We start from the raw sequence: 25,685 nt of genomic DNA on the forward strand, positions 1-25,685 counted from the left end.
GGGTGGGGTGGCGGGTTGTGGGTTGCGATGTGACCTGTGGGTTGTGTGGGGCTGTTGTGGGTTGGGTGGGGTGGCGGGTTGTGGGTTGCGATGTGTGGGGCTGTGGCAGGTTGCGGGTTGCGATGTGTGGGGTGGCGGGTTGCGATGTGACCTGTGGGTTGTGTGGGGCTGTGGCAGGTTGTGGGTTGTGATGTGTGGGGTGGGGTGGCAGGTTGTGGGTTGCGATGTGTGGGGTGGGGTGGCGGGTTGCGGGTTCGATGTGACCTGTGGGTTGTGTGGGGCTGTGGCGGGTTGTGGGTTGCGATGTGTGGGGTGGGGTGGCGGGTTGCGATGTGACCTGTGGGTTGTGTGGGGCTGTGGCAGGTTGTGGGTTGCGATGTGTGGGGTGGGGTGGCAGGTTATGGCGGGTTGTGGGTTGCGATGTGTGGGGTGGGGTGGCAGGTTGTGGCGGGTTGTGGGTTGCGATGTGTGGGGCTGTGGCGGGTTGTGGGTTGCGATGTGTGGGGTGGGGTGGCGGGTTGCGGGTTGCAATGTGACCTGTGGGTTGTGTGGGGCTGTGGCAGGTTGTGGGGTGGCAGGTTGTGGCGGGTTGTGGGTTGCGATGTGTGGGGCTGTGGCAGGTTGTGGGTTGCGATGTGTGGGGTGGGGTGGCAGGTTGTGGCGGGTTGTGGGTTGCGATGTGTGGGGCTGTGGCAGGTTGTGGGTTGCGATGTGTGGGGTGGGGTGGCGGGTTGTGGGTTGTGTGGGGTCGCGGGTTGTGCGCTGCACTGGGTGGGAGCCAGGGCTGGGCGCGGCCTTTGTGTGGGTCGGGGGGGGGCATCCCGGGGACCGGAGCTTGGGAAGGGGATGGGAGGAATTAAGGGGGGGGCCAGACTGGCTGCTCCCCAAAAGGCACCGGTAATGGGGGGGCTGGAATTCATGTGGGGAAGACTCTAGATGGGGGGCAGGAGCTCCTGCCTGCGCCCCTCACTCCTGCCCCCCACCTCTCTGCTGCCCCCCACCATGTGTCTGGAGGGAGACGCGGGGTATTTAGGGGACTAACCAAGAATCAATCATCGTTTGTCCTGCTGATTATCGGGGAAGAGACTTGTCCCCCTCCCCGAGCCGGGGAGAGAACCCAGGCGTCCGGGCTCCCTGGGCCCCCTGCTAGCCCAGCCCTGCCCCCCCCCCGAGGTTCGGTGGGTCTGTTTGTGGGGGTGTCTGAAAGTTAAGGGGCGCTTGGAATCCCCCCCAGCCCATCCCCCGCCCCGGGAAGGGTGGGGTCGTGGCAGGTGCTTGGGGGAGGGGAATTTCCACATGGGCTGCAGGCAAATTAGCTGGGGGGGAGACCTGGCTCTGGATACGTGGGGGGGAGGGGATTGCACAGGGATGTGGCCACACAACCCCCCTCCCTTCCCAGGGCTGGGAGAGAACCCAGGAGTCCTGGTGGGGGACAGACCTGGGAGGAACCCAGGAGTCCGGGGAGAAGGGGCCTGGCTGCAGCCATGGGTGGGGTTTGGTCCTTTCCCTCCAGGGGCTTTGGCTCCATCAGCCCGGTGGGGGGTTTCTGTGGGGAGACAGCCCCCCACCCGGAGCCCAGGGGCCAGGGCCCAGCGTGACACCGGCCCCCACTGCGCCCGGACTGGCCAGGGCAGGGTCACCTGTCAGACCCGGTTACTGGGTTAGAGCGGGGGTGGGGGGCTGGGAGCCCGGACTCCTGGGTTCTTTCCCTGGTGCTGGGAGCCAGGAGTTGATGGAGCTGGGATCCCCCCATCCCGGGTGCCCCGTTTCCGTCTCCCCCCCCCCGGCATCCGGCCAGGGACACGCAGACAAGAACCCATTTGTGTTGAGTCTGAGAGCCGCCCCACCCCCACACTTCCGCTGACCCCCAGCCCGGCCCCCGAGCCCCTACAATGGGGCGCCTGTCGGGGCCGAGCTGGGGGGCAGGGCCGGGCTAGCAGGGGCTGCAGGTCGGGAGTGAGGGGCACCCTCCCCCCCATTCTCTTGGTCTCATTTTCCCCTGGTTGTGGGGGGGGATCAGAGCCCTTAACTCTCTGCTGTCTGGCTCGGGGAGGGGGCTGCGCCTGGTGGGGTGGGCGGGAGCCCGGACGCCTGGGTTCTCTCCCTCGCCCCTGCTGGGGTCAAGGTGACTGGGGACCATTCTCCCATTGCCTCTCGGTTGCCGTGGAAACCCCGGAGGTGCAGCAGTGGGGTCTGGGGGGAGGGGGAGACGCAACCGACGACGCCCGGCCCTCCCCCGAACCCCCCCCGGGGGCCCCCTGTCCAGCGCGGCCCCCCTGCAGGACCCCCCAGCCTGCGAGACCCACCCCCCCGCAGCCCCCTGTCCAGTGCGGCCCCCCCTGCAGAACCCCCCAGCCTGCAAGACCCCCCCTCAGCACCCACCACGCCCCCCGCAGCCACCTGTCCAGCGCGGCCCCCCCGCAGGACCCCCCAGCCTGCGAGACCCCCCCTCAGCACCCACCACGCCCCCCGCAGCCACCTGTCCAGCGCGGCCCCCCCGCAGGACCCCCCAGCCTGCGAGACCCCCCCGCAGCCCCCTGTCCAGTGCGGCCCCCCCGCAGGACCCCCCAGCCTGCGAGACCCCCCCGCAGGACCCCCCAGCCTGCGAGACCCCCCCTCAGCACCCACCACGCCCCCCGCAGCCACCTGTCCAGCGTGGCCCCCCCGCAGCACCCCCCAGCCTGCGAGACCCACCCCCCCCGCAGCCCCCTGTCCAGTGCGGCCCCCCCGCAGGACCCCCCAGCCTGCGAGACCCCCCCGCAGGACCCCCCAGCCTGTGAGACCCACCCCCCCGCAGCCCCCTGTCCAGCGCGGCCCCCCCGCAGGACCCCCCAGCCTGCGAGACCCACCCCCCCGCAGCCCCCTGTCCAGCGCGGCCCCCCCGCAGGACCCCCCAGCCTGCGAGACCCACCCCCCCGCAGCCCCCTGTCCAGCGCGGCCCCCCCGCAGGACCCCCCAGCCTGCGAGACCCACCCCCCCGCAGCCCCCTGTCCAGCGCGGCCCCCCTGCAGGACCCCCCAGCCTGCGAGACCCCCCCCCCGCAGCCCCCTGTCCAGTGCGGCCCCCCCACAGAACCCCCCAGCCTGCGAGACCCCCCCCGCAGCCCCCTGTCCAGCACCCCCCCCGCAGCACCCCCCCCGCAGCACCCTGTCCAGCATGGCCCCCCGCAGCACCCCGCCACAGGACCCCCCAGCCTGCGAGACCCCCCCCCCACAACCCCCTGTCCAGCGCAGCCCCCCCGCAGGACCCCTCTGCCTGTTAGACCCCCCCCGCAGCACCCTGTCCAGCGCGGCCCCCCCGCAGCACCCCCCCACAGGACCCCCAGCCTGTGAGACCCCCCGCAGCACCCACCCCCCCCCGCAGCCCCCTGTCCAGCGCGGCCCCCCCGCAGCACCCCCCCACAGGACCCCCAGCCTGCGAGACCCACCCCCCCACAGCCCCCTGTCCAGCGCAGCCCCCCCGCAGGACCCCTCTGCCTGTGAGACCCCTCCCCCCCGCAGCACCCACCACCCCCCCTGCAGCCCCCTGTCCAGCGCGGCCCCCCTGCAGCACCCCCCCACAGGACCCCCAGCCTGCGGGACCCACCACCCCCCCACAGCACCCAACACGCCCCACAATTCCCACCCCCTCCCGAGACACCCTGTGACCCCTCGCCGTGCTGCAGCCCCCCCCAGCGCCCCGACATCCCCCACTGGCTCCATCCACGCTGGGAGCGTGACCCAGCCAAACCCTGGCCCCAAAGGCCCCCCCAGCAGGATCTTGCCCCCCGCCCACTGCTGGGGCTGAGAGACTAGACCAGGGGTGGGGGCACCAGATCCAGGGGGCAGGGAATGGGGCAGGGGCCTGTCCCCTCTGGGGGGCGCCAGTTCCCACCCGGCCCCAGGACGACCGGCTGGCTCGGGTGGGGGGTCAGAGACCTTGGGGACAATCCCCCCCAACACAGCCCATCTGCCCCCCCTTCTCCCTCTGCTCAGGGCGCCTCTGACAGACTCGGCCGCTCGCCTCATTAACTCCCCGGCTGCTGGGAGAATTTTTTTCCAAGAAACCAACCATAGGACTAGCAGGGGCTGCGGGGCGGGAGTGGGGGGCGCCGGCGGGGCTGGGGGGGGCAGGGCCGGGCTAGCAGGGGCTGCGGGGCGGGAGTGGGGGGCGCCGGCGGGGCTGGGGGGGCAGGGCCGGGCTAGCAGGGGCTGTGGGGCGGGAGTGGGGGGCGCCGGCGGGGCTGGGGGGGGCAGGGCCGGGCTAGCAGGGGCTGCGGGGCGGGAGTGGGGGGCGCCGGCGGGGCTGGGGGGGGCAGGGCCGGGCTAGCAGGGGCTGCGGGGCGGGAGTGGGGGGCGCTGGGGGGGCAGGGCCGGGCTAGCAGGGGCTGCGGGGCGGGAGTGGGGGGCACCGGCAGAGCTGGGGGGGCAGGGCCGGGCTAGCAGGGGCTGCGGGGCGGGAGTGGGGGGCTCCGGCGGGGCTGGGGGGGGCAGGGCCGGGCTGGCAGGGGCTGTGGGTCGGGAGTGAGGGGCACCGGCAGAGCTGGGGGGGCAGGGCCGGGCTAGCAGGGGCTGCGGGGCGGGAGTGGGGGGCGCTGGGGGGGCAGGGCCGGGCTAGCAGGGGCTGCGGGGCGGGAGTGGGGGGCACCGGCAGAGCTGGGGGGGCAGGGCCGGGCTAGCAGGGGCTGTGGGTCGGGAGTGAGGGGCACCGGCAGGGCGGGGGGGCTGCAGGTCTTTCCCCTCCTCTCGCTCCTCCTCCCTATTAATAATTCATGACCCCTCCCCCGTGGCCGGCGCTCTTCCATCTGTTCCCTGTCCGTCCGTCCCTCCGTCCGTCTCCTGCTGGGGGAGGGGAGGAGAGGGGAGGGGCTGGGGGATCCCGCTGGGTTGACGAGATAAGCCCCTGGCCTGGTAATTGTCCGGGGATTGGGGGGCTCTCAGGGTGGAGGAATGTGGGGGGAGGGGCGGCGCTCCACCCCAGAGCTGGTTGCATGGATCTCGCTCACGGATGGTGCTTCTCCCCCACCAGGTGCAGTGAGCGACCCACGGCGCCCCCAGCCAGCGCGGCCGGACTGAGCGGCCCCAGCCCGCGGGGAGGATGGCTCCCACGTGGGGCCGGCTGCTCCCGCTCTGGCCTCTGCTGCTGGGCCTGGCCAAGGCCCTCACCATCCCCAAGGAGTGTGAGTAGCTGGGGGGTTCGGGTCCTTCCCCCCTTGAGCCAGAAGTGGTGCGGTCCTGGGGTCCGCAGATGCTGGATCCCTCCCGTTTCCCTGCCATGGTACAATCCAAGTTTCAACCCACAGCTGCAGACAGGACCACGGAGGGGGCTCCGGGGGTTGCGATGGGCTGTAGCTGCAGCCAGGACCACGGAGGGGGCTCCGGGGGTGGCGATGGGCTGTAGCTGCAGACAGGACCACGGAGGGGGCTCCGGGGGTGGCGATGGGCTGTAGCTGCAGCCAGGACCACGGAGGGGGCTCCGGGGGTTGCAATGGGCTGTAGCTGCAGACAGGACCACGGAGGGGGCTCCGGGGGTTGCAATGGGCTGTAGCTGCAGACAGGACCACGGAGGGGGCTCCGGGGGTGGCGATGGGCTGTAGCTGCAGACAGGACCACGGAGGGGGCTCCGGGGGTGGCGATGGGCTGTACCTGCAGACAGGACCACGGAGGGGGCTCCGGGGGTGGCGATGGGCTGTAGCTGCAGACAGGACCACGGACAGGGCTCCGGGGGTTGCGATGGGCTGTAGCTGCAGACAGGACCACGGAGGGGGCTCCGGGGGTTGCGATGGGCTGTAACTGCAGCCAGGACCACGGAGGGGGCTCCGGGGGTTGCAAAGGGCTGTAGCTGCAGACAGGACCACGGACAGGGCTCCGGGGGTTGCGATGGGCTGTAGCTGCAGCCAGGACCACGGAGGGGGCTCCGGGGGTGGCGATGGGCTGTAGCTGCAGACAGGACCACGGAGGGGGCTCCGGGGGTGGCGATGGGCTGTAGCTGCAGACAGGACCACGGAGGGGGCTCCGGGGGTGGCGATGGGCTGTAGCTGCAGCCAGGACCACGGAGGGGGCTCCGGGGGTGGCGATGGGCTGTAGCTGCAGCCAGGACCACGGAGGGGGCTCCGGGGGTTGCAATGGGCTGTAGCTGCAGACAGGACCACGGAGGGGGCTCCGGGGGTGGCGATGGGCTGTAGCTGCAGACAGGACCACGGAGGGGGCTCCGGGGGTGGCGATGGGCTGTACCTGCAGACAGGACCACGGAGGGGGCTCCGGGGGTGGCGATGGGCTGTAGCTGCAGACAGGACCACGGACAGGGCTCCGGGGGTTGCGATGGGCTGTAGCTGCAGACAGGACCACGGAGGGGGCTCCGGGGGTTGCGATGGGCTGTAACTGCAGCCAGGACCACGGAGGGGGCTCCGGGGGTTGCGATGGGCTGTAGCTGCAGACAGGACCACGGAGGGGGCTCCGGGGGTGGCGATGGGCTGTAGCTGCAGACAGGACCACGGAGGGGGCTCCGGGGGTTGCAATGGGCTGTAGCTGCAGACAGGACCACGGAGGGGGCTCCGGGGGTGGCGATGGGCTGTAGCTGCAGACAGGACCACGGAGGGGGCTCCGGGGGTGGCGATGGGCTGTACCTGCAGACAGGACCACGGAGGGGGCTCCGGGGGTGGCGATGGGCTGTAGCTGCAGACAGGACCACGGACAGGGCTCCGGGGGTTGCGATGGGCTGTAGCTGCAGACAGGACCACGGAGGGGGCTCCGGGGGTTGCGATGGGCTGTAACTGCAGCCAGGACCACGGAGGGGGCTCCGGGGGTTGCGATGGGCTGTAGCTGCAGCCAGGACCACGGAGGGGGCTCCGGGGGTTGCGATGGGCTGTAACTGCAGCCAGGACCATGGAGGGGGCTCCGGGGGTTGCGATGGGCTGTAGCTGCAGCCAGGACCACGGAGGGGGCTCCGGGGGTTGCAATGGGCTGTAGCTGCAGCCAGGACCACGGACAGGGCTCCGGGGGTTGTGATGGGCTGTAGCTGCAGCCAGGACCACGGAGGGGGCTCCGGGGGTTGCGATGGGCTGTAGCTGCAGCCAGGACCACGGAGGGGGCTCCGGGGGTTGCGATGGGCTGTAGCTGCAGCCAGGACCACGGACAGGGCTCCGGGGGTTGCGATGGGCTGTAGCTGCAGCCAGGACCACGGAGGGGGCTCCGGGGGTTGCGATGGGCTGTAGCTGCAGCCAGGACCACGGAGGGGGCTCCGGGGGTGGCGATGGGCTGTAGCTGCAGACAGGACCACGGAGGGGGCTCCGGGGGTGGCGATGGGCTGTAGCTGCAGACAGGACCACGGAGGGGGCTCCGGGGGTTGCAATGGGCTGTAGCTGCAGACAGGACCACGGAGGGGGCTCCGGGGGTGGCGATGGGCTGTAGCTGCAGACAGGACCACGGACAGGGCTCCGGGGGTGGCGATGGGCTGTAGCTGCAGACAGGACCACGGAGGGGGCTCCGGGGGTGGCGATGGGCTGTAGCTGCAGACAGGACCACGGACAGGGCTCCGGGGGTTGCGATGGGCTGTAGCTGCAGCCAGGACCACGGAGGGGGCTCCGGGGGTTGCAAAGGGCTGTAGCTGCAGACAGGACCACGGAGGGGGCTCCGGGGGTTGCGATGGGCTGTAGCTGCAGCCAGGACCACGGACAGGGCTCCGGGGGTTGCGATGGGCTGTAGCTGCAGCCAGGACCACGGACAGGGCTCCGGGGGTGGCGATGGGCTGTAGCTGCAGCCAGGACCACGGAGGGGGCTCCGGGGGTGGCGATGGGCTGTAGCTGCAGCCAGGACCACGGAGGGGGCTCCGGGGGTGGCGATGGGCTGTAGCTGCAGCCAGGACCACGGAGGGGGCTCCGGGGGTGGTGATGGGCTGTAGCTGCAGACAGGACCACGGAGGGGGCTCCGGGGGTAGCAATGGGCTGTACCCACCTGTGCCAGACCCAGGGCTTGCCCAGGTGGGGGCAGTTTCTGCATTGGGGGAATCCGTGGCTCTGACCTGGGTGTTGGTTTTGCACATTCACTCTTGCACGCTTTGCACGGCTCTTCATGCCGTGGTGCACAGTCATGCTCCGTGCCTGGTTTGCTGTAACACCCACTCACGTACAATCCCCCCTCGCTCCCCATGAGCACCGCATCCCGCCTGCCCCCCCCACGCTGTCGCACACTCTCCCTTCCCCACCCCCTCCACTCGCTCTTGTGCAAGGTCACCCTCACCGAGCCACCTCCAGCCCTTGTGCCAGCTCGCCGAGCACACTCGTGCACTCCCCGCTCTCTTGCACACCCTCCAGTGCACACTCGGGCTCTCCCACCCTGCCTTGCAACCTTGCACACACTCCGGCCAGCTTCCCTTGCACACTTCCACTTTCCTACCCCCCGCCTCACAAGCATGTGTGCACAACTTGTGTGCTCACACCCACACGGCCCTCGGTCGCACTCCCCTGCTCGCGGGCGTGAGCTCCCGGATCCCCCCCGTGGGACGCCAGCTCACGTCTCTCTGTCTCTCTCCCCTGCTGCCTGGGCGGCTCAGACGAGATGCACAACCGTGAGTCCTGGGGTGATACGGGGTGTCCGTGGGGCTGGGAGGGTGGAGCTGGCTGCGAGGGGGGTGGTTCAGGGCACACGTGGGCTTCGGCTTTGCACACTCACCCCCTTTTCCCAAGAACCCCCCCGGGCCATTTCGGATCTATCAGGACAGAGATTTGGGGGGGCTGAGATGGGGGAGCCATGTGGGGGGGAGGGGCAATGGGGGAGTCTAGGGGGAAGTTTGGGAGAGTTCAGGGGACGGGGAGTTGGGGGTGGTGGGAGGCAGAGGATCTCAGTCTCTATAACAGCCGCCCCCCCCGCCCCCCCAGTGAGGCAGCCCCCAGAGATGACTGAGCAGCTGGTGGAGAAGCTGGTCGTGTTCCCCAGCGACGACATTGTGCTGCGCTGCGAGGCCACCGGGAACCCCCCCGTCACGTGAGTACGGCCCCCCTCTTCCCCCCGGGCCCCCCTCCCTGCCCGGCCCCCCCGGTGCCGCCCCGAGCTCCTCCCCCTCCCCCCGCAGGTTCCGCTGGACAAAGGATGGGCACTTGTTCGACCCGCGTCGGGAGGCCGGGGTGACGGTCGTCGAGGGCTCAGGGACGCTGAACATCGTCAACAGCAACGCGGGGCGGTACCAGGGCGTGTACCAGTGTTACGCCAGCAACGAGCTGGGCACGGCCATGGGCCCCGAGATCCACGTCATCAATGACAGTGAGTGACCCCCCCCGCGGCCGGCGCCCCTCACTCCCGACCCGCAGCCCCTGCCAGCTCTGGGCTCCCCCCGCCTTTTACCTGCAGGTCTCCCCAGAGCTCAGCCAATTGCTCCTGTTTCCACGACAACCATTTCCATGGCAGCAAGGTGTCGGGGTGATGTAATTGCATCCTCTCCATCAGCACCTCCCCCACCCTTGGCTGCAGCCTGAGGACCCCCCCACCCCCGGCCTGCCCCAGCCTCCCCAAGGAGCAAAGGCCAGGGAAGTGGAGAATTCACCCAGCCCCCCCCCAGCCCTGCCGGTGCCCCTCACTCCTGACCCGCAGCCCCTGCCAGCCCAGCCCTGCCCCCCCCAGCCCTGCCGGTGCCCCTCTGTCCCGGAGTCCCCGGGCGATGCTCTGACCTGCTCCCCACGAAGCCAGGCAGGACTCTGGGGGAGTCTCCTCTCGGGGAGCAGCCTGTCTGCAGGACACACAGCTCCCCCGGCTTCCCCCTTCCTGGGTCTGACCCCGGAGCCTCCAGCCTCCTCTGCCCCTCCGGGCACTTCCCGCAGCGAGTCCGCCCAGGCGGGGTCCTGGGGGGGCCAGAGGGTCCTGCCCCCCAACTCCGGAGTCAGACGGGACTCTCAGCCAGCCGGGGAAACAGAAGGTTTATTGGACGACAGAAACATGGTCTAACACAGAGCTTGTAGGTGCAGAGAACAGGACCCCTCAGCCGGGCCCATTTTGGGGGGCAGTGAGCCAGACAACCTCGTCTGCCCTTCACTCCATGTCCCAGCCAGCCCCAAACTGAAACTCCCTCCAGCCCCCCCCTGCTCTGGGCTTTGTCCCTTTCCCGGGCCAGGAGGTCACCGGATCCCTTTGTTCTCCAGCCCTTTAGCTCTCACCTGGCAGGGGGAAGGGCCCAGGCAATCAGTGGCCAGGAAACAGGGTGTCGGCCATTCTCTGTGTCCAGACCCCTGCACACACCTGCCTTCTAGGGCTCTGCAGTGATCATACACCCTTACCCCACCCCCTAGAGACTTAAGAACTGCCTAGGGGAAACTGAGGCACCCCCACAATATTCGGAGAAACCATTAAGAACAGTCCCACTTCGTCACACCCTCACTCCCGACCCGCAGCCCCTGCCAGCCCGGCCCTGCCTGCCCCCACCCCCCGCAGTTTTGATTCAACACCCCCACCCTTCTCCCGGTTGCAGGCACCCCCCAGTGGCCCAAGGAGAAGGTGTTGCCGGTAGAGGTGGAGGAGGGGGAGTCCGTGGTCCTGCCCTGCAACCCCCCTGCCAGCGCCATGCCCCCCAGAATCTACTGGCTAAACAGCCGTGAGTATCCGCTGCCAGGAGCGGGATGCGGGGGGCAGGAGGTGGGTTCTGCTCCGGGTTTAACTCCTCGCCGCCCGGCAGGGATCGTGCACATCACGCAGGACGAGCGGGTCACCGTGGGGCAGGACGGGTACTTGTACTTCGCCAACGTCCGGGGCTCGGACAGTCACCCCGACTACATCTGCCACGCGCACTACCTGGGGCCCCGCACCATCATCCAGAAGGAGCCGCTCGAGCTGCGGGTCCGGCCCAGTGAGTGGGGCTCTGAGGAATGCCCTGACCTGGGGGCGGGACCAGACCCGAATGGGGACCCTGGTGGGGGGAGGTTTAAAGGCTTTGGAGGGGAGGGACAGGGATCGATTTTCAGCCCCACTCCTTGCCGCAGGACACCCCCGCACCCCAATTCCTCGGCATCCATTAGAGCAGCCCCAGGGCTGCTCTACACCTTGATGGGGGGTCCCTGTGGCTCCTGCATCCTCTGGTGGGGGGTGGGCCAGGATCCTGGGGACCCCCCAGATTTGGGGGTATCCTGCCCAAATTGAGCCTGGTACATTGGGGGCCATTGCCCCCCCCCATGATGGACAGAGGGGGTACGCGGGCACATGGGGATGTATGGGGGGGTCTCCCTGCTCCCTCCCCAATGCCGCTCTCCCCACCCCCACCTTCCCACTGGACCCAGGTGTCTGGACAACAGATCCGGGCCCTGTTGCTGGTGGGGGGGGAGAGGGACCTCCTCTGTTCTCCTCCCCCCAGCACTCGGTGCTGACCCCCCCCACCCCGTCTCCCCTGCAGCCAACTCGGTGAAGTTTCGCCAGCCCCGGCTCATGATGCCGCCGGGGGAGACCAGCTCCCACGTCGCCCTGCGGGGGTCCAGCCTGGCCCTGGAGTGCATCGCGGAGGGCTTGTGAGTGGGGCACGGGGGGCTAGGGGGCATTGGGGGTGGCGGGACGGGGACGCTGGGGGTGGGTGTTACGGGGACTGGGGGGGCCTGTCTGACCCTCCCAGCCCCACGCCAGCCCCCCTCTGCCCCCAGCCCCACTCCCACCGTGGAGTGGGTCCGTCTGAACGGCCGCCTGCCCGCGGAGCGCATGGCCCTGGAGAACTCCCGGAAAACCCTGCGGATCCGGGACGTGGTGGAGGAGGACGACGGGGAGTATCAGTGTATCGCCCGCAACACCCAGGGCACCGCCCGGCACAGCTACACCGTCACCGTGGAAGGTACCGGCCGGGCTGGGGGGGCTGCGGGTCGGGAGCGAGGGGCCCCGGCCGGGCTGGGGGGGCTGCGGGTCGGGAGCGAGGGGCCCCGGGCGGGCTGGGGGGCCTGCGGGTCGGGAGCGAGGGGCCCCGGGCGGGCTGGGGGGGGCCGCGGGTCGGGAGCGAGGGGCCCCGGGCGGGCTGGGGGGGGCCGCGGGTCGGGAGCGAGGGGCCCCGAGCGGGCTGGGGGGGGCCGCGGGTCGGGAGCGAGGGGCCCCGGGCGGGCTGGGGGGGGCCGCGGGTCGGGAGCGAGGGGCCCCGGGCGGGCTGGGGCGGGCCGCGGGTCGGGAGCGAGGGGCACTGGCTCACCCCTTTCCCCCCCAGCTGCCCCCTACTGGGCTCAGCAGCCCCACAGCCGGGTGTACGGCCCCGGGGAGAACGTTCGGCTCGACTGCTCTGTCTACGGGAAACCCAAACCCCTGGTGTCCTGGAGGATCAACGGCGTCCCCTGGGCAGGTGAGAGCCAGGGGGGGCTGGGGGCGGGGCAGGATGTGGGGGCGGGGCAGGGGGCGGGGCAGGATGTGGGGGCGGGGCAGGGGGCGGGACACGGGGCATCTCTGCTGCCCCCCAGCCGCATCTCGCCCCCAGAGCTGCAGCCGGACCCGGGGCGGACGCTGCGCTCGGGGGCCCTGATCCTGAGCCAGGTGACGCCCAACGACTCGCTGGTGACGCAGTGCGAGGCCGTGAACCGCCATGGCCGCCTGCTGGCCAACGCCTACGTCTACGTCATCCGTGAGTGCCCGGCAACCGCCACCCCCGGCAACCCACCCTAGCGACCGCCGCCTAGCAACCAGCCCAGCCCCAGCAACTGGGCCCAAGCTACAGCCTCCTGGCAACCATCAATCATCCCCCTCCTGGCCCCACCCTAGCAACCGCTGCCCTGGCAACCATTGCCCCCGGCAACTGGCAACCAACCCCAGTAACTGGCCCTAGGTTACAAACTCCTCATCCCCCTACCAGTCACACCCTAGCAACCGCCGCCCCTGGCAACCAGCCCCTGGCAGCCATCCCATCTCTGGCACCCCCTCCCCCAAGGGCAGCTTCCAGGGGCCCATTCTGCCAGGCATCCCCTGGGCGGGTGGGTATGGGGGTGCAGGGGCGGGGCTGGGTCCAGGGCCCCCCCTTACGCGCCCCCCACCCCACAGAGCTCCCAGCGAAGATCCTGACCCCGGACGAACAGCGCTACGCCGTGGTGGAGAACCAGACGGCGTCTCTGCACTGCCAGACCTTCGGGGCGCCCGTGCCCAGCGTGGACTGGTGAGGGGACCCCCCCATGCACGCGCCCTGCATTGCCCCCCCAGGACACCACCCCCTTCCCTGCAGACACCGCGCGCCCCCCGTGCTGCGAGCTTCCCTGCAGCAGTGCCCTGGGCAGGGTGCCAAGTGCCCCCTGACACCCCCCTGCCGGCAGGTTCACCGAGCGGCTGGAGCCAGCGCTGCAGGACGAACGCGCCTTCGTCCACACCAACGGCACCTTGCGGCTGAGCCGGACCCAGCGCCAGGACACCGGCGCCTACGTGTGCCTGGCCCAGAACGACCAGAACAACGTCACCCTCCGCGCCTGGCTCCAGGTCAAAGGTGGGGCCCCCGCACCCTCAGCATCCGGGGCCGGGGGGGCAGGGAGGGAGGGGCCGAGTAGGTGGGGCATGCTGGGTAGGGACACGCCCCAGACGCTGCCCCCCCATCACCCCACCCCTCTGTCCCGTCCCAGCTGCCACGCGGATCGAGCTGGGCCCCCAAAGCGCCGTGGTGAAGAAATCCAGCAACGTGACCTTCCGGTGCCTGGTGCGGTTCGACGAGACGCTGCAGGAACACGGGGTCGAGTGGCGGCGGGACGGGCGCCCCATCCAGGAGTCGGACGACAGCGACAAGTGAGTGGGGAGCAGGGCACTGCTGGGGGAAGCTCGCAGCGCCGGGGCAGACCCCGGCTTGGGGCACTGCTGGGGGAAGCTCGCAGCGCCAGGCTCACCCGCCCCCTCCCCTCAGGTACAGCATCGAGCCCGGCTGGCTGCGGATTTCCAGCGTGGACTACCCGGACCAGGGCGTGTACAGCTGTCGGGCCCACACGGAGCTGGACGCGGTGGAGGAAAGCGCCGAGCTGCGGGTGGTGGGTACGTCCCCGGGCGGGGGGGGGGCCGCGGGGGGGGCTGCCTGGGCCTGTTCTGACCCGTCTCTGCCCCCAGGCCGCCCCGGGCCGGTGTCGGAGCTGCAGGTGTCGGAGCAGCAGGAGCGCCGGGTGAAGCTGAGCTGGACCCCAGGGGACGATCACAACAGCCCCGTTGAGAGTAAGAAGGGGGGGCCCAGCCCCCCAGATCCCAGGACATCTCCCCCTCTCCCCAGCCTCCAGGTGGCCCTGTTGCCTTTGCTGCAACTCAGGGTACCCCGTCCCCCATGCCGGGCAGCCCAGGGGAGACAGCGGGGGGCAGGCGGGTCTGCAGGGGAATTGGGGGCCGGGGCCATTCCAGGGGGATTTGGGGGGCAGGCAGGTTTTGAGGGGTGTCGGAGGTGGTTCTAGGGGGCGGTTCCAGGGGGGCATTGGGGGACCAGGTGGTTCTGGAGGGGCTCGGGAGGCAGGCAGTTTGGGGGGGTGTTGGGGGCTGTTCTGGGGCGGCTCGGGAGGCAGGTGGTTTTGGGGGGTCTTGGGGGTCGTTCCAGGGGCACTCTGGGGGCAGGCTGTTCTGGGGCATCTCGGGGGGCAGGCGCTGTTGGGGGGCCGTTCTGGGGGGCAGGCGGCTGGGGAGGTGTCGGAGGCAGCCTGGGGGGCGGTTCCAGGGGGCGCCGGGCGTCTCTCACCCCGTCTCCCCCCAGAGTTCGTGGTGGAGGCGGAGGACGGGCTCCGGGACCCCGGCACCTGGCGGGACGTCAGCACCGTCCCCGGCCACCAGCCCTGGGCCCGGCTGCACCTGGCCCCCTACGGCGAGTTCCGGTTCCGGGTCCGCGCAGCCAATCGGTACGGACGGGGCGAGCCCAGCGCCGCCTCCACCCCCGTCCACACCAGCCAGGCGGGTACGGCCCGGGGGGCGGGGGGCAGGGAGGAGGGTGTGGGGGGATCCCCCGCTCACTTTGTCACTTTCCCCTCCAGCCCCGGAGCGCTACCCCGAGGGGGTGGCCGGCGAAGGGAACGAGACCAGCAACATGCTCATCACCTGGAAGGTAACAAGTCGGGGGCTCACCCTCCCACAGCCCCCCGATTCCCCCCAGCGTCTGCACAGCCCCCCAAATGCTGCCTCCTTCGGCAGATCGGGGGATCCGTGTCCCACGTGGCAGGGGCCCCATGGGGGGGGCTACCGGCTGTTGCCTTCGGGGGGGGTTACTGTGTAGCCAACGCCGTGGGGGGGCATGTGTTGTCCTGTGTTGTGAGGAGGCCGGCACAGGGGGTGCGGCCCGTAGCCGGGGGGGCGGGCGTTGTGGGGCAGAGGCCCTGATGCTTGCGGGGTGTTGGTGGTTCGCGGTGTAGCCAGGTTCGAGGGGCAGTTCAGGGTGCGGTTCGCAGGGAGGCTGTTACAGGGTAGCGGGGGTCTTGTGCCCAGGGTCTTCGAGGGTCCTGGTGACAGGGTTGTTGCCGGGTAATTAGTTTACACCCTATGTGCGTGATGTGGGGCCGTTGCGCCCTGGCTCCCGCCTCTGCCCGTCGCCGGGGCCCCCTCGCCCTGGTCTGGTCACCGGGGTCCTCCCCCCGCAGCCCACTGTCCCCCCACTGGCCAGACCCGGCTGGGGCTCCCGGTCCCCAGTCGCTGGGGTCTCCACTCTCCAGGCCGTTGGCCGGGGTCCCACATTCCCTCGCTGGCCCTGTGTCCCCACAAACCCCCTCTCCCACCCCCTCGTTAAACCCGTAACACCCAGAGAAACTGAGTCCCACCCCCTCTGCATGCAAACCACTGACAAAACCAAGAGACCCCCCCGCGTCGTCGCCCGCCCCCGCAGGGGGATAGTGGCTCTTTGAAAACCTGCCAACGGTCCCCTGAGACTCGCTCGCCATGGGGGTGCCCCACACCCTGGCCGCAGCTGCTTGGCTCGCACCCCCCATCAGCCTCTGCCTGGCCCCACGGCATTGCCTGGCCCCGTGGCTGTGGGGTGTTGCCCTCCGGGGAGCGTCTGTGCAAGGAGGGATCCGGCCCAACCCCCGGCGTCAGACGAGACACGGACTCACAGGCCCCTCGTACGGCCCTCGGGGGTCTGCTCTCTCCACGGCCCCCCCCCCGCCTCCCGGGACTGCACCCCTGAGCCCCCAGCAGCCTGGCTCTGCCGAGGGCCCCTCGGGGCGTCCCACCTCTGGGCTCCGGGGCCCCCGTCCCTAGAGGGAGCAAATCCCCCCCCCCACTCTCCAGGAGGGACAGGACTCAGCCAGCGTCACACGGGAGGTAACTGGACGTCTGACCCCAGCCCAGGTGGCTCTCAGGGCCCCGGGCCTGGCCCCTCTCAGCCCCAGCCAGCCCCCCACTTCCAGCCGAGCCCCCATATCCCCTTCCCCAGCTGCCCTCTGTCCCCATCCCCCGGTGAACAGGCCACCTGGGCCCCCCCCGGCCAGAAACGGCTGCTCCCGAGCTGGGGGGGCCTCCTGGGCACCAGTCGCTGGGTCCCCCCTCCCCGGCCCCCTGCCCCGAGCGAGGCCGGGAGCCGGCGGGGTGGGGCCGGGTCACTCGCTGCTGCTGCCTTGTGCCGCCCGCCGGGGGGCCCAGGGCTGTCGCGCCGTGTGGGGCACGGGAGGCTGGCATGGCTCGTCCCCGGCGGGTCGTATGGAGCAGTCACCTCGTGGCTGACGCCGTATTTTACGGGACCGTTTGTCTGCGGGGGCATTGCGGTGTAGTTCTCACCGTCTGGGCACGTTCTGGGGCCACTGGTGCTTTGTGTAGGGGTGCGTGTGCGTTACAGGTCGTCGTCCTGTCGTTCAGACTGTCTGTCTGTCTGTCTGTCATGGGCTCGTTGTGTCGGGGGGGTGTTAGGGCTGTCGCGGGGTCCCCGGGCCATGCTCGGACCTGCTCCCCGCGAAGCCGGGCAGGACTCTGGGGACCCTCCCCTCTCGGCGCCGACTGTCCCCGGGGCAAGACGCTGCCCCAGCTTCCACCGTCCTGGGTCCGGCCCCGGAGCCTCCAGCCTCCCCTGCCCCACCGGGCACTTCCTGCAGCCCGTCCCCCGGGCAGGGTCCTGGGGGGGGCAGAGGGCCCTGCCCCCCAACTCCGCAGCCAGACGGGACTCTCAGCCTGCTGGGGAAACAGGTTTATTAGACGACAGGAACAGGGTCTAGCACAGAGCTTGTAAGTGCAGAGACCAGGACCCCTCAGCCGAGTCCACCCTGGGGGGCAGGGAGGCCAGACCCCAGTTCTGGCCCCCCCGCCGTTTCCCCAGCCAGCCCCAAACTGAAACTCTCCCTCCCTCCTCCGGCCTTTGTCCCTTTCCCGGCCAGGAGCCAGCCACCTGGTCTCTTTGTTCCCCAGCCCCTTCAGTCGACACCTTGCAGGGGACGGGGTGTCGGCCATTCTCTGTGCAGACCCCATCACGCTGCCCCCCAGGGCTCTGCGACCATCACCCCCCTGATCCCCCACCTGGATACTTGAGAAACGCCCAGGGAAACTGAGGCACCCACCCAGTATTCAGAGAGAACCCTCAGACCCGCCCCGCGTCGTCCCACGGGGTGGTTGCACGCTCTGTATCTGTGTGGGGCGGGGTAGTTACACTGACTTGCTCCCATTGTGTGCTGGGGGGCCTGGGGTGCATTGTATCCGGGGGGAGAACGGGGGGCCCTGGGGCTGTGCCCCCCCATACACTGGCGCCCCCCCCGTCCTCCCCCAGCCCCTGAACAAGTCGGACTGGAACGCCCCCGAGCTCAGCTACCGGGTGCAGTGGAGGCGGCTGGGCCTGGGGGAGCACTGGAGTGAGGAGACCGTCAGCGCCCCCCCCTTGCTGGTCACGGAGACCCCCACCTTTGTGCCCTACGAGATCAAGGTGCAGGCCGTGAACCCCGTCGGCAAGGGGCCCGAGCCCCCCATCGTGGTGGGGTACTCTGGAGAGGACGGTGAGTGGGGGAGCAAGGGTGAAGGAGCAGTGGGGAGAAAGAAAGGGGGCCGTGACCCCCGGGGTGGGGTTGGGGAATAGGGGGGAGAGGAAAGGGGAGAACTGTGACCCCCGGCTTGGAGGGGGCCATGGTGGGAAGGGACTGGGGGGAAGCTCTGAGCCCCCCCCATTACACAGGCATCTGTTCCTCCCCCAGTGCCCCTGGTGAACCCCGAGAACGTGGGCGTGGAACTGTTCAACAGCACCAGCGTCCTCGTCAGCTGGAGCCTGCCCCACAGAGACAAGCTGCGGGGTCACCTCCGGGGGTTCAGGGTAATTGGGGGGAGGGGCTGCGGGTCAGGACTGGGGGGTGTGGGGCGCTCAGGGGGCTGCGGGTCGGGAGCGGGGGGCGCTGCGGGTCGGGAGTGGGGGGTTCAGGGGGCGCTCGGGGGGCTGCGGGGCGCTGGGGGGGCTGCGGGGCGGGGGCGGGCCGCTCAGGGGGCTGCGGGGCGGGGGCGCAGGGCGCTGGGGGGCTGCGGGGCGGGGGTGGGGGGTTCAGGGGGCGCTGGGGGGGCTGCGGGGCGGGAGTGGGGGGTTCAGGGGGCGCTGGGGGGGCTGCGGGTCGGGCGCGGGGGTGCTGCGGGTCGGGAGTGGGGGGTTCAGGGGGCACTGGGGGGGCTGCGGGTCGGGAGTGGGGGGTTCAGGGGGCGCTGGGGGGGCTGCGGGTCGGGAGTGGGGGGTTCAGGGGGCGCTCGGGGGGCTGCGGGGCGCTGGGGGGGCTGCGGGGCGGGGGCGGGCCGCTCAGGGGGCTGCGGGGCGGGGGCGCAGGGCGCTGGGGGGCTGCGGGGCGGGGGTGGGGGGTTCAGGGGGCGCTGGGGGGGCTGCGGGGCGGGAGTGGGGGGTTCAGGGGGCGCTGGGGGGGCTGCGGGTCGGGCACTGGGGGGGCTGCGGGTCGGGAGTGGGGGGTTCAGGGGGCACTGGGGGGGCTGCGGGTCGGGAGTGGGGGGTTCAGGGGGCGCTGGGGGGCTGCGGGTCGGGAGTGGGGGGTTCAGGGGGCGCTCGGGGGGCTGCGGGGCGGGGGCGCAGGGCGCTGGGGGGCTGCGGGGTGGGAGTGCGGGGTTCAGGGGGCGCTCGGGGGGCTGCGGGTCGGGAGTGGGGGGTTCAGGGGGCGCTCGGGGGGCTGCGGGGCGGGGGCGCAGGGCGCTGGGGGGGCTGCGGGGCGGGAGTGGGGGGTTCAGGGGGCGCTGGGGGGGCTGCGGGGCGGGGGCGGGCCGCTCAGGGGGCTGCGGGTTGGGCGCAGGGCGCTGGGGGGGCTGCGGGGCGGGAGTGGGGGGTTCAGGGGGCGCTGGGGGGGCTGTGGGTCGGGAGTGGGGGTTCAGGGGACGCTGGGGGGGCTGCGGGGCGGGAGTGGGGGGTTCAGGGGGCGCTGGGGGGGCTGCGGGGCGGGAGTGGGGGGTTCAGGGGGCGCTGGGGGGGCTGCGGGTCGGGAGTGGGGGTTCAGGGGACGCTGGGGGGGCTGCGGGGCGGGAGTGGGGGGTTCAGGGGGCGCTGGGGGTGCTGCGGGGCGGGAGTGGGGGGTTCAGGGGGCGCTCGGGGGGCTGCGGGGCGGGCCGCTCAGGGGGCTGCGGGGCGGGGGCGCAGGGCGCTGGGGGGCTGCGGGGCGGGGGTGGGGGGTTCAGGGGGCGCTGGGGGGGCTGCGGGGCGGGAGTGGGGGGTTCAGGGGGCGCTGGGGGGGCTTCGGGGCGGGAGTGGGGGGTTCAGGGGGCGCTGGGGGGGCTGCGGGGCGGGAGTGGGGGTTCAGGGGGCGCTCGGGGGGCTGCGGGGCGGGGGCGGGGGTTCAGGGGGCGCTCGGGGGGCTGCGGGGCGGGGGCGGGGGGCCCCGCTGTCTCACCCTGTCCCCCCAGGTGTTTTACTGGCGGCTGGGCAGCGTGGGGGAGCGGAACCGGCGCCAGGCCCGGGCCCAGCCGCCCCCCCTGGTGCTGACGCTGCAGGGGGAGATGTCGCAGGCCAGGCTGGGGGGGCTGCGCCCCTGGAGCTGGTACCGTCTCTACGTTGTCGTGTTTAACGGGCGCAGCGATGGGCCCCACAGCGAGGACGTTGACTTCAGCACCCCCGAGGGAGGTGAGACCCCCCCCGTGACCCCCCCAGCTCCCCCACCCCCCGGGGGGTAAGACCCAGCTCTCCCCTCTCTGTGCCCGCAGTGCCCAGCCCCCCCCACTCGCTGCTCCTGGAGCGGGTCTCGGACACGGCGCTGGCTCTGGAGTGGACGCCCCCCCGGTTCCCCAACGGGGCCCTGACCCAATACCTGCTGCAGTACCGGCAGGGTGAGTCCGGGGCGGCCGGGGCGGGGGGTGAGCGGGAGGGGGACGATGGGCCAGCTGGGCGCTAACCCCCCCTTGCCCCCCCAGTGAACGGGTCGGAGCTGGGCCCCCTGCACGAAATGTTGGTCCCCGTCTCCCAGCGCAACGTGACGCTGGCCCGGCTGGACCCGCGGGCCCGGTACCGCTTCCACCTGCGGGCGCTGACCCGGGCCGGCCAGGGCGAGCCGCTGGTGCGGGAGGGCGGCACCGTCCCAGAGCCAGGTAAGGGGGGGCCCCGGGCATCTCCTGCCGGATCCCCTAACCTCCCCCTCCTGCACCGCGACCTCCGGGAATCCTGGGGTGGGGGCCAGACCCACGCCTGCCCCCCTTGGGCATGTCGTGGGGGCCCCGCGCTGCAGGGAGTTCCCCAGTCTCCGGATCTGACATTAAAGGGTTAATTTCCCCCCCTTTGTCTGCGCCCCCCCCAGTGCTCCCCACTTTGGACAACATCAGCATCTCGCGGGTGGGGCCCGATTTCACCGTCATCACCTGGGTCCCGAGCCGGCACCAGGCCAACGTGGAGTTCGAGATCCAGTTCATGAGCAAGACCAGTAAGAGCCGGGGCTGGGGGGGCCCTGATCCGGTCCTGGGGGGGCTGGCGGGGGAGCAGCTGGGGGCCTGTCCCCTCTCGGGGGCACCAGCCCTCAGCCAGCTCTGGGGTGGGCTCTGGCTGGCTGGGGGGGTGGGAAGGGGCCCCAGCGGGGGCCAGCTGGCTCTGTGGGGCAGGGAATGGGGGGCTGGGGGCCTCAGCCCCGATCTGGCCCGTGGGGGGGGTGGCCAGTGGGGGGCAGGTAGGGGCACGTGGGCAGTAACAGCCCCCCCACTGCCCCCCAGCGGCCGAGCCCTGGCGAACGTCCGGCCAGGCGAACTCCACCCACGGCTCCTACCGGCTCCTCAACCTGCGGCCCGGCACCTCCTACCGCGTCCAGTTCGTGGGGCGCGACCCCTCGGGGGGCAACGTCTCCTTCTGGGAGAGCGAGGTGGAGACCGACGGCAAGCGTGAGTGAGACCCCAATCGCTGGCCCCACCCCACGGCTCCCCGGGGGGCCCAGGGACCCCCATACCCGTCCCCTGTCCCGCGGCTCCCCGGGGGGGCTGGGATCCCCCATGCCCATTCCCCCCATGGCTCCCTGGGGGGTCCTGTTGTACATAACATACCGCGTGGGTCTCGTCGGGGGATAAGGCGCCATGCCGCGTTTATTGATAATACCGGCCTCAGCCCAGACCGGAGCGTACGCGTATGGTGGACGGCACGCTCCCCGCACGCTCCCCTCCGCACACCCCCGCACACTCCCCCCTGCACCACCCCCGGACACACCCACACACTCCCCCGCACACTCCTCTCGGCACACGCACTCCCCCTCACACACACTCCGTCTTGTCCTTGTTACCAGCTCGTTGCCCCCCCGCCCTCCCTGGCCGGAGGCGGGAGGGCTGGAGCCGGGTGGCGGCGGAGCGGGATCGATGCTCCGCTGTTGACGGGACGCGACCCGGGGTCCCCTGCAAGACACCCCACGTTTCTGTCCCTCTCCTGCGAATCTGTCCCAGAGTCAAAGTCTGGGTCCCTTGGCCCCCTGTGGTGCCTCCTTCTGGGGGTCGGGACAGTGCTGCAAAGAGGGTGTCCCAGAGGAGGGGCCGGCTCCTGGCACCCCCACTGCCCTCCCAGCCCCCCCATCCCAGGGCGAGGGATCGAGGGGGGCCTTGGTCTGCTCCCGCCGACAGGACGCGTTTCCTCCAGCGTCCCTGCCCTCCGGGGCTGGGCGCCGCGCAAAGCTCCCCCGCCCCGGGCCCTGACACACACGTGTGCGAGAACAGGGGCTGTGTGTGTGTGGAGAGGGAAAGCCGGGCAGAGATGCATCCACAGCCCGGGGCCCCCCGTGCCCAGCTGCCGGCCCCACTCCGCAGAGCCCCCCGTGTCCCAGAGCCCCAGCAGCGGGGCTGCCCCCCTCAGCCCGGCCCCGGGTGCTGGGAGCCATTCGCCCTGCCTGGCCTGGGGGCAGACAGACCCCACCCCCGCGGCGGAACAATGCAGCGGATGGGGGAAACTGAGGCAGGCCCAGGCTTCGTCCCCCCGTGTCCGGGCGAGGGGCCCCAGGGTAACCCCCTGTCGCTCTGCCCCCCTAGTGCTGACGACCAACCCGCGCAGCTTCGCCACCGAGGGCTGGTTCATCGGCTTCATCTGCGCTCTGATCCTGCTGCTGCTGGTGGGCCTGACCCTCTGCTTCCTCAAGCACAGCAAGGGAGGGAAGTACTCGGGTGAGACCCCGCCCCCCGCGCCCAGGCCCCGCCCCCGGCCCCTGAGCCCCTCCCCCCTGCTGGGGACGCCCACCCCCCCGGGAGTGAGCCCAGCCGCCCCTGCACTCCAGGCTCCCCGAGCAGCCCTGCCCCCCCACACCCGCGGGTCCCTCGGCCCCTGCCCCCCGGCTAACTCTCCCCCCTCCCTGCCCCAGTGAAGGACAAGGAGGACACGCAGGTCGACTCTGAAGCCCGACCCATGAAGGACGAGACGTTCGGGGAGTACAGGTGGGTGGGGGGCTGTGGGGGTGGGGAGGGGCACGGCAGAGGCGTTTCCACCTCACCCTGGAAGCCCCCCCCCCATTGGGGGAACACTGGAGGGAGGGGGCGGGAATTTTCTTCTCTGTTGTGGGACCCCTCCCTCAATTCCTGGGGGGGACCCAGAATGCACTGGGGCAAATGCCCCATGAGGGGCTTGGGGTTGGATTTAGTGGCTTCTGCTTAACCTGCCTCCCTGCTGCCTGGTCTGGGGGGGTCTCTGACTGTCTCTCTCCCCCCCACAAAATGCTGCCGGCTTTGCTACCACAGATCCCTGGAGAGGTAAGAGGAGCTAGCGGGGTGGGATCCCGGACGCCTGGGTTCTCTCCCCGGCTCTGGGAGGGCAGTGGGGTCTAGTGGTCAGAGCAGGGGGAGCTGGGATCCCGGATGCCTGGGTTCAAACCTCCATTGCCAGGCGCGCCGTTCACTTGTTCTTTGGCTGTGGGGGGGGCTGCTAAAGCTGCCTGCCAAGGTTTGGGGGTGGCACTTAAGGACCCCCCAACATGCTTGTGGAGGTGGCTGCAGCTCCCGGGGGCCACAGGTGTGTCAGAGCAGGTGTGCAGGGCCCTGGGGCGACTGTACATGCTGGGGGGGACAAGGGTGCGCTGGGGCGGTGGTAGCTGGGGATAGTTGTGCACGGGGGCGATGGTGCGCGGTGGTTGTGTGCAGGGCAGTGGTAGCTGGGGGCGATGGTGCACGGCGGTGGTTGTGTGCAGGGCGGTGGTAGCTGGGGCCGATGGTGCACGGTGGTGGTTGTGTGCAGGGCGGTGGTAGCTGGGGCCGATGGTGCGCGGCGGTGGTTGTGTGCAGGGCGGTGGTAGCTGGGGCCGATGGTGCGCGGCGGTGGTTGTGTGCAGGGCGGTGGTAGCTGGGGCCGATGGTGCGCGGCGGTGGTTGTGTGCAGGGCGGTGGTAGCTGGGGCCGATGGTGCACGGTGGTGGTTGTGTGCAGGGCGATGGTGCGTGGGGTCGATGGTGCGCGGGGGCGGTTGTGTGCAGGGCGATGGTGCGCGGGGGCGGTTGTGCGCTGGGCAGTGGTTTGTGGCCATGGTACGTCTCACTGGCTCCTTCTGTCTCATTGTGGCCCCCCCGGCAGCTCGTCCATCCTTAGAAATAGGTAACACCCCCTGAGCCCCCATCAGCCACCCCTGGCCCTCCAGTGTGTTCTGGGGGGTCCCCCATTCCCTCTGGGGAGGAGAAATGCCAGCCCCTCACTGCCCCCACCCCATGCACGCTCACCCCAGGGCAGGCATTGGGTCTGCTGCCGGGGGGTGGGTTGCACGGGGCGACGCGGGGGGGGCAGATTGTTCTCTTGCAGTCACACCTCACAGTCTGGTGTGCCCTTCACTCCCTTTCACACCCACTCACCCCCGTGTGCTCACACTCAGCACCCCCCCGACATGCATGTGAACAACTCCTCTGTGCGCACAGGCCCAGCTGTCCCTTGCACGATTCCTGGGCCACGGCCCTCGCATGCCTCTGCTCCCACCCAGGCCTGTGTGCACACTTCTCTGTGCACCAACACATTGACGTGAGTGTCACGCCCTCCATGCCACCTCACACCCATGTGCCTCCCTGCACTCCTCTGTGCCAGGTTCTTCATGCTCTCCCTGCACATGCTGGTGCATCTGCAGACCCACGTCCTCCCGGCCTGGTGCACACTCCCCCCCTTGTGCCATGCACCCCCACTGCTGGACAAGCTCCTTGCACACCCACTTTTGCCCACCACCTTTGTCCACTTTGCACCTGCCCACAATCGCTTTCTCTTGCACCAGGCATGCATACCCCTCGCACACCCAGTTCCATGCATCTTTGACCCGCTTATCTTGCTCACTCACCCAGTCACCTCCCCGGCACTGTGCACACCACTTCCACACTCACCCACCCCTTCCCTGTGCACCTTGCCCAATCACTCCTCGCACACGTGAGCACCCACTTTCAGGTGGCTCGCACACCTGCACCATCACATCCTCCCCTGCCTTGCACACTTCCCCCCCGTGTCTCGTGCACCTGGCGCACGCCCCCCTCACCCTGCTCTCTGCGCCGGCAGCGAGAAGGAGGAGAAGCCGTTCGGCGGCAGCCAGCCCTCCCTCGACGGGGCCGTCCCGGCGCTGGGCAGCGACGACAGCCTGGCCGACTACGGGGGCAGCGACGACGTGCAGTTCAACGAGGATGGATCCTTCATCGGCCAGTACATCGGCCACACGGGCAAGGAGGCGGCCAGCAATGCCAGCTCGGGGGCTACCAGCCCCACCAACGCCCCGGCTGCCCTGGAGTAAGGGGGACTCGGAGACCCCCTTTGGGAATAGGGGAGCCCCTTCCTGCCCCATGGGGATTGGGGGGCTGTACCCCTACCTCCTCCCTATCCCCAAATCATGGAGGGGGAATCCCTGTTAGCTTCCACCCTCCTGCCCCCAGAACATTAGGGGGGTAATTTAAGGGGATCCTGCCTTAGCTCCCCCAAAGTCAACCCCTCCAGACAGGGAAGCTGGGATTTTCTCTCCACCCCCCTCCCCGAAACATCATTTATCTTCTGCATGTGACGGGCCAAAACACTTGGGGAGGTGAGGGGTTAATGGGGGGAGGGGCTGGAAGGGGGCGGGCTTGGGGGGCTCTGTACCCAGGGTTAATATTTGCCAAAAAATAGACACCCCCCTCCCCACATCTTTCTATGTTTTAATCATTCTGGCCTCAGCCTCGGCCCCGCCCCTGGGAGTGAGACTGAGAAGCCAAGGGAGGGGCAGGGAGCCCGGACTCCTGGGTTCCATCCCTAGCCCTTTCCCCATGTTTAGGTCAGTTGGTTTCCTTTAAGCTGAGGGAGGGTAGGGGGGACTGACCATTTCCCCCTAATTCTGCTCAGCCCCCTCCTCCACTTCCTTTGCATTTAATGGGGGGGGGCTGTTCATACCTCACTAGGGTCCTGGGATTCCCCTGCCCCTCCCTCGTGAATGCTGGGAGCTCCCCACGGGAG

At 70.5% G+C, this 25,685-nt stretch overlaps 1 protein-coding gene across 4 annotated transcripts in view; it reads left to right on the forward strand.

Annotated features, from left to right (window-relative positions):
• The window catches only part of L1CAM (L1 cell adhesion molecule), a 30,641-nt gene extending 5,342 nt beyond the window's left edge, over nt 1-25,299 (forward strand). For 2 of the 4 annotated variants that reach the window (XM_084612213.1, XM_084612212.1), the window contains exons 2-29: nt 5,008-5,158; nt 8,530-8,544; nt 8,855-8,960; nt 9,049-9,236; nt 10,435-10,557; nt 10,639-10,809; nt 11,350-11,461; nt 11,591-11,775; nt 12,136-12,267; nt 12,400-12,543; nt 12,957-13,068; nt 13,223-13,389; nt 13,523-13,682; nt 13,798-13,922; nt 13,995-14,096; nt 14,620-14,817; nt 14,894-14,964; nt 17,602-17,824; nt 18,020-18,135; nt 19,707-19,923; nt 20,004-20,126; nt 20,211-20,384; nt 20,591-20,713; nt 20,997-21,161; nt 22,287-22,418; nt 22,613-22,685; nt 22,986-22,997; nt 24,765-25,299. In XM_084612213.1, coding sequence (XP_084468339.1) covers nt 5,077-5,158; nt 8,530-8,544; nt 8,855-8,960; nt 9,049-9,236; nt 10,435-10,557; nt 10,639-10,809; nt 11,350-11,461; nt 11,591-11,775; nt 12,136-12,267; nt 12,400-12,543; nt 12,957-13,068; nt 13,223-13,389; nt 13,523-13,682; nt 13,798-13,922; nt 13,995-14,096; nt 14,620-14,817; nt 14,894-14,964; nt 17,602-17,824; nt 18,020-18,135; nt 19,707-19,923; nt 20,004-20,126; nt 20,211-20,384; nt 20,591-20,713; nt 20,997-21,161; nt 22,287-22,418; nt 22,613-22,685; nt 22,986-22,997; nt 24,765-24,993 — 3,780 coding nt within the window. In that variant the 5' untranslated portion in view covers nt 5,008-5,076 and the 3' untranslated portion in view covers nt 24,994-25,299. The remainder of the gene's footprint in view (nt 1-5,007; nt 5,159-8,529; nt 8,545-8,854; nt 8,961-9,048; nt 9,237-10,434; nt 10,558-10,638; nt 10,810-11,349; nt 11,462-11,590; nt 11,776-12,135; nt 12,268-12,399; nt 12,544-12,956; nt 13,069-13,222; nt 13,390-13,522; nt 13,683-13,797; nt 13,923-13,994; nt 14,097-14,619; nt 14,818-14,893; nt 14,965-17,601; nt 17,825-18,019; nt 18,136-19,706; nt 19,924-20,003; nt 20,127-20,210; nt 20,385-20,590; nt 20,714-20,996; nt 21,162-22,286; nt 22,419-22,612; nt 22,686-22,985; nt 22,998-24,764) is intronic. The other 2 variants (XM_084612215.1, XM_084612214.1) reach the window with 2 other exon arrangements.
• Nucleotides 25,300-25,685: the final 386 nt, after the last annotated feature.

Source organism: Lepidochelys olivacea (genome assembly GCF_965140295.1).
Source record: "Lepidochelys olivacea isolate rLepOli2 genome assembly, chromosome: 23".
NCBI lineage: Eukaryota > Metazoa > Chordata > Testudines > Cheloniidae > Lepidochelys > Lepidochelys olivacea.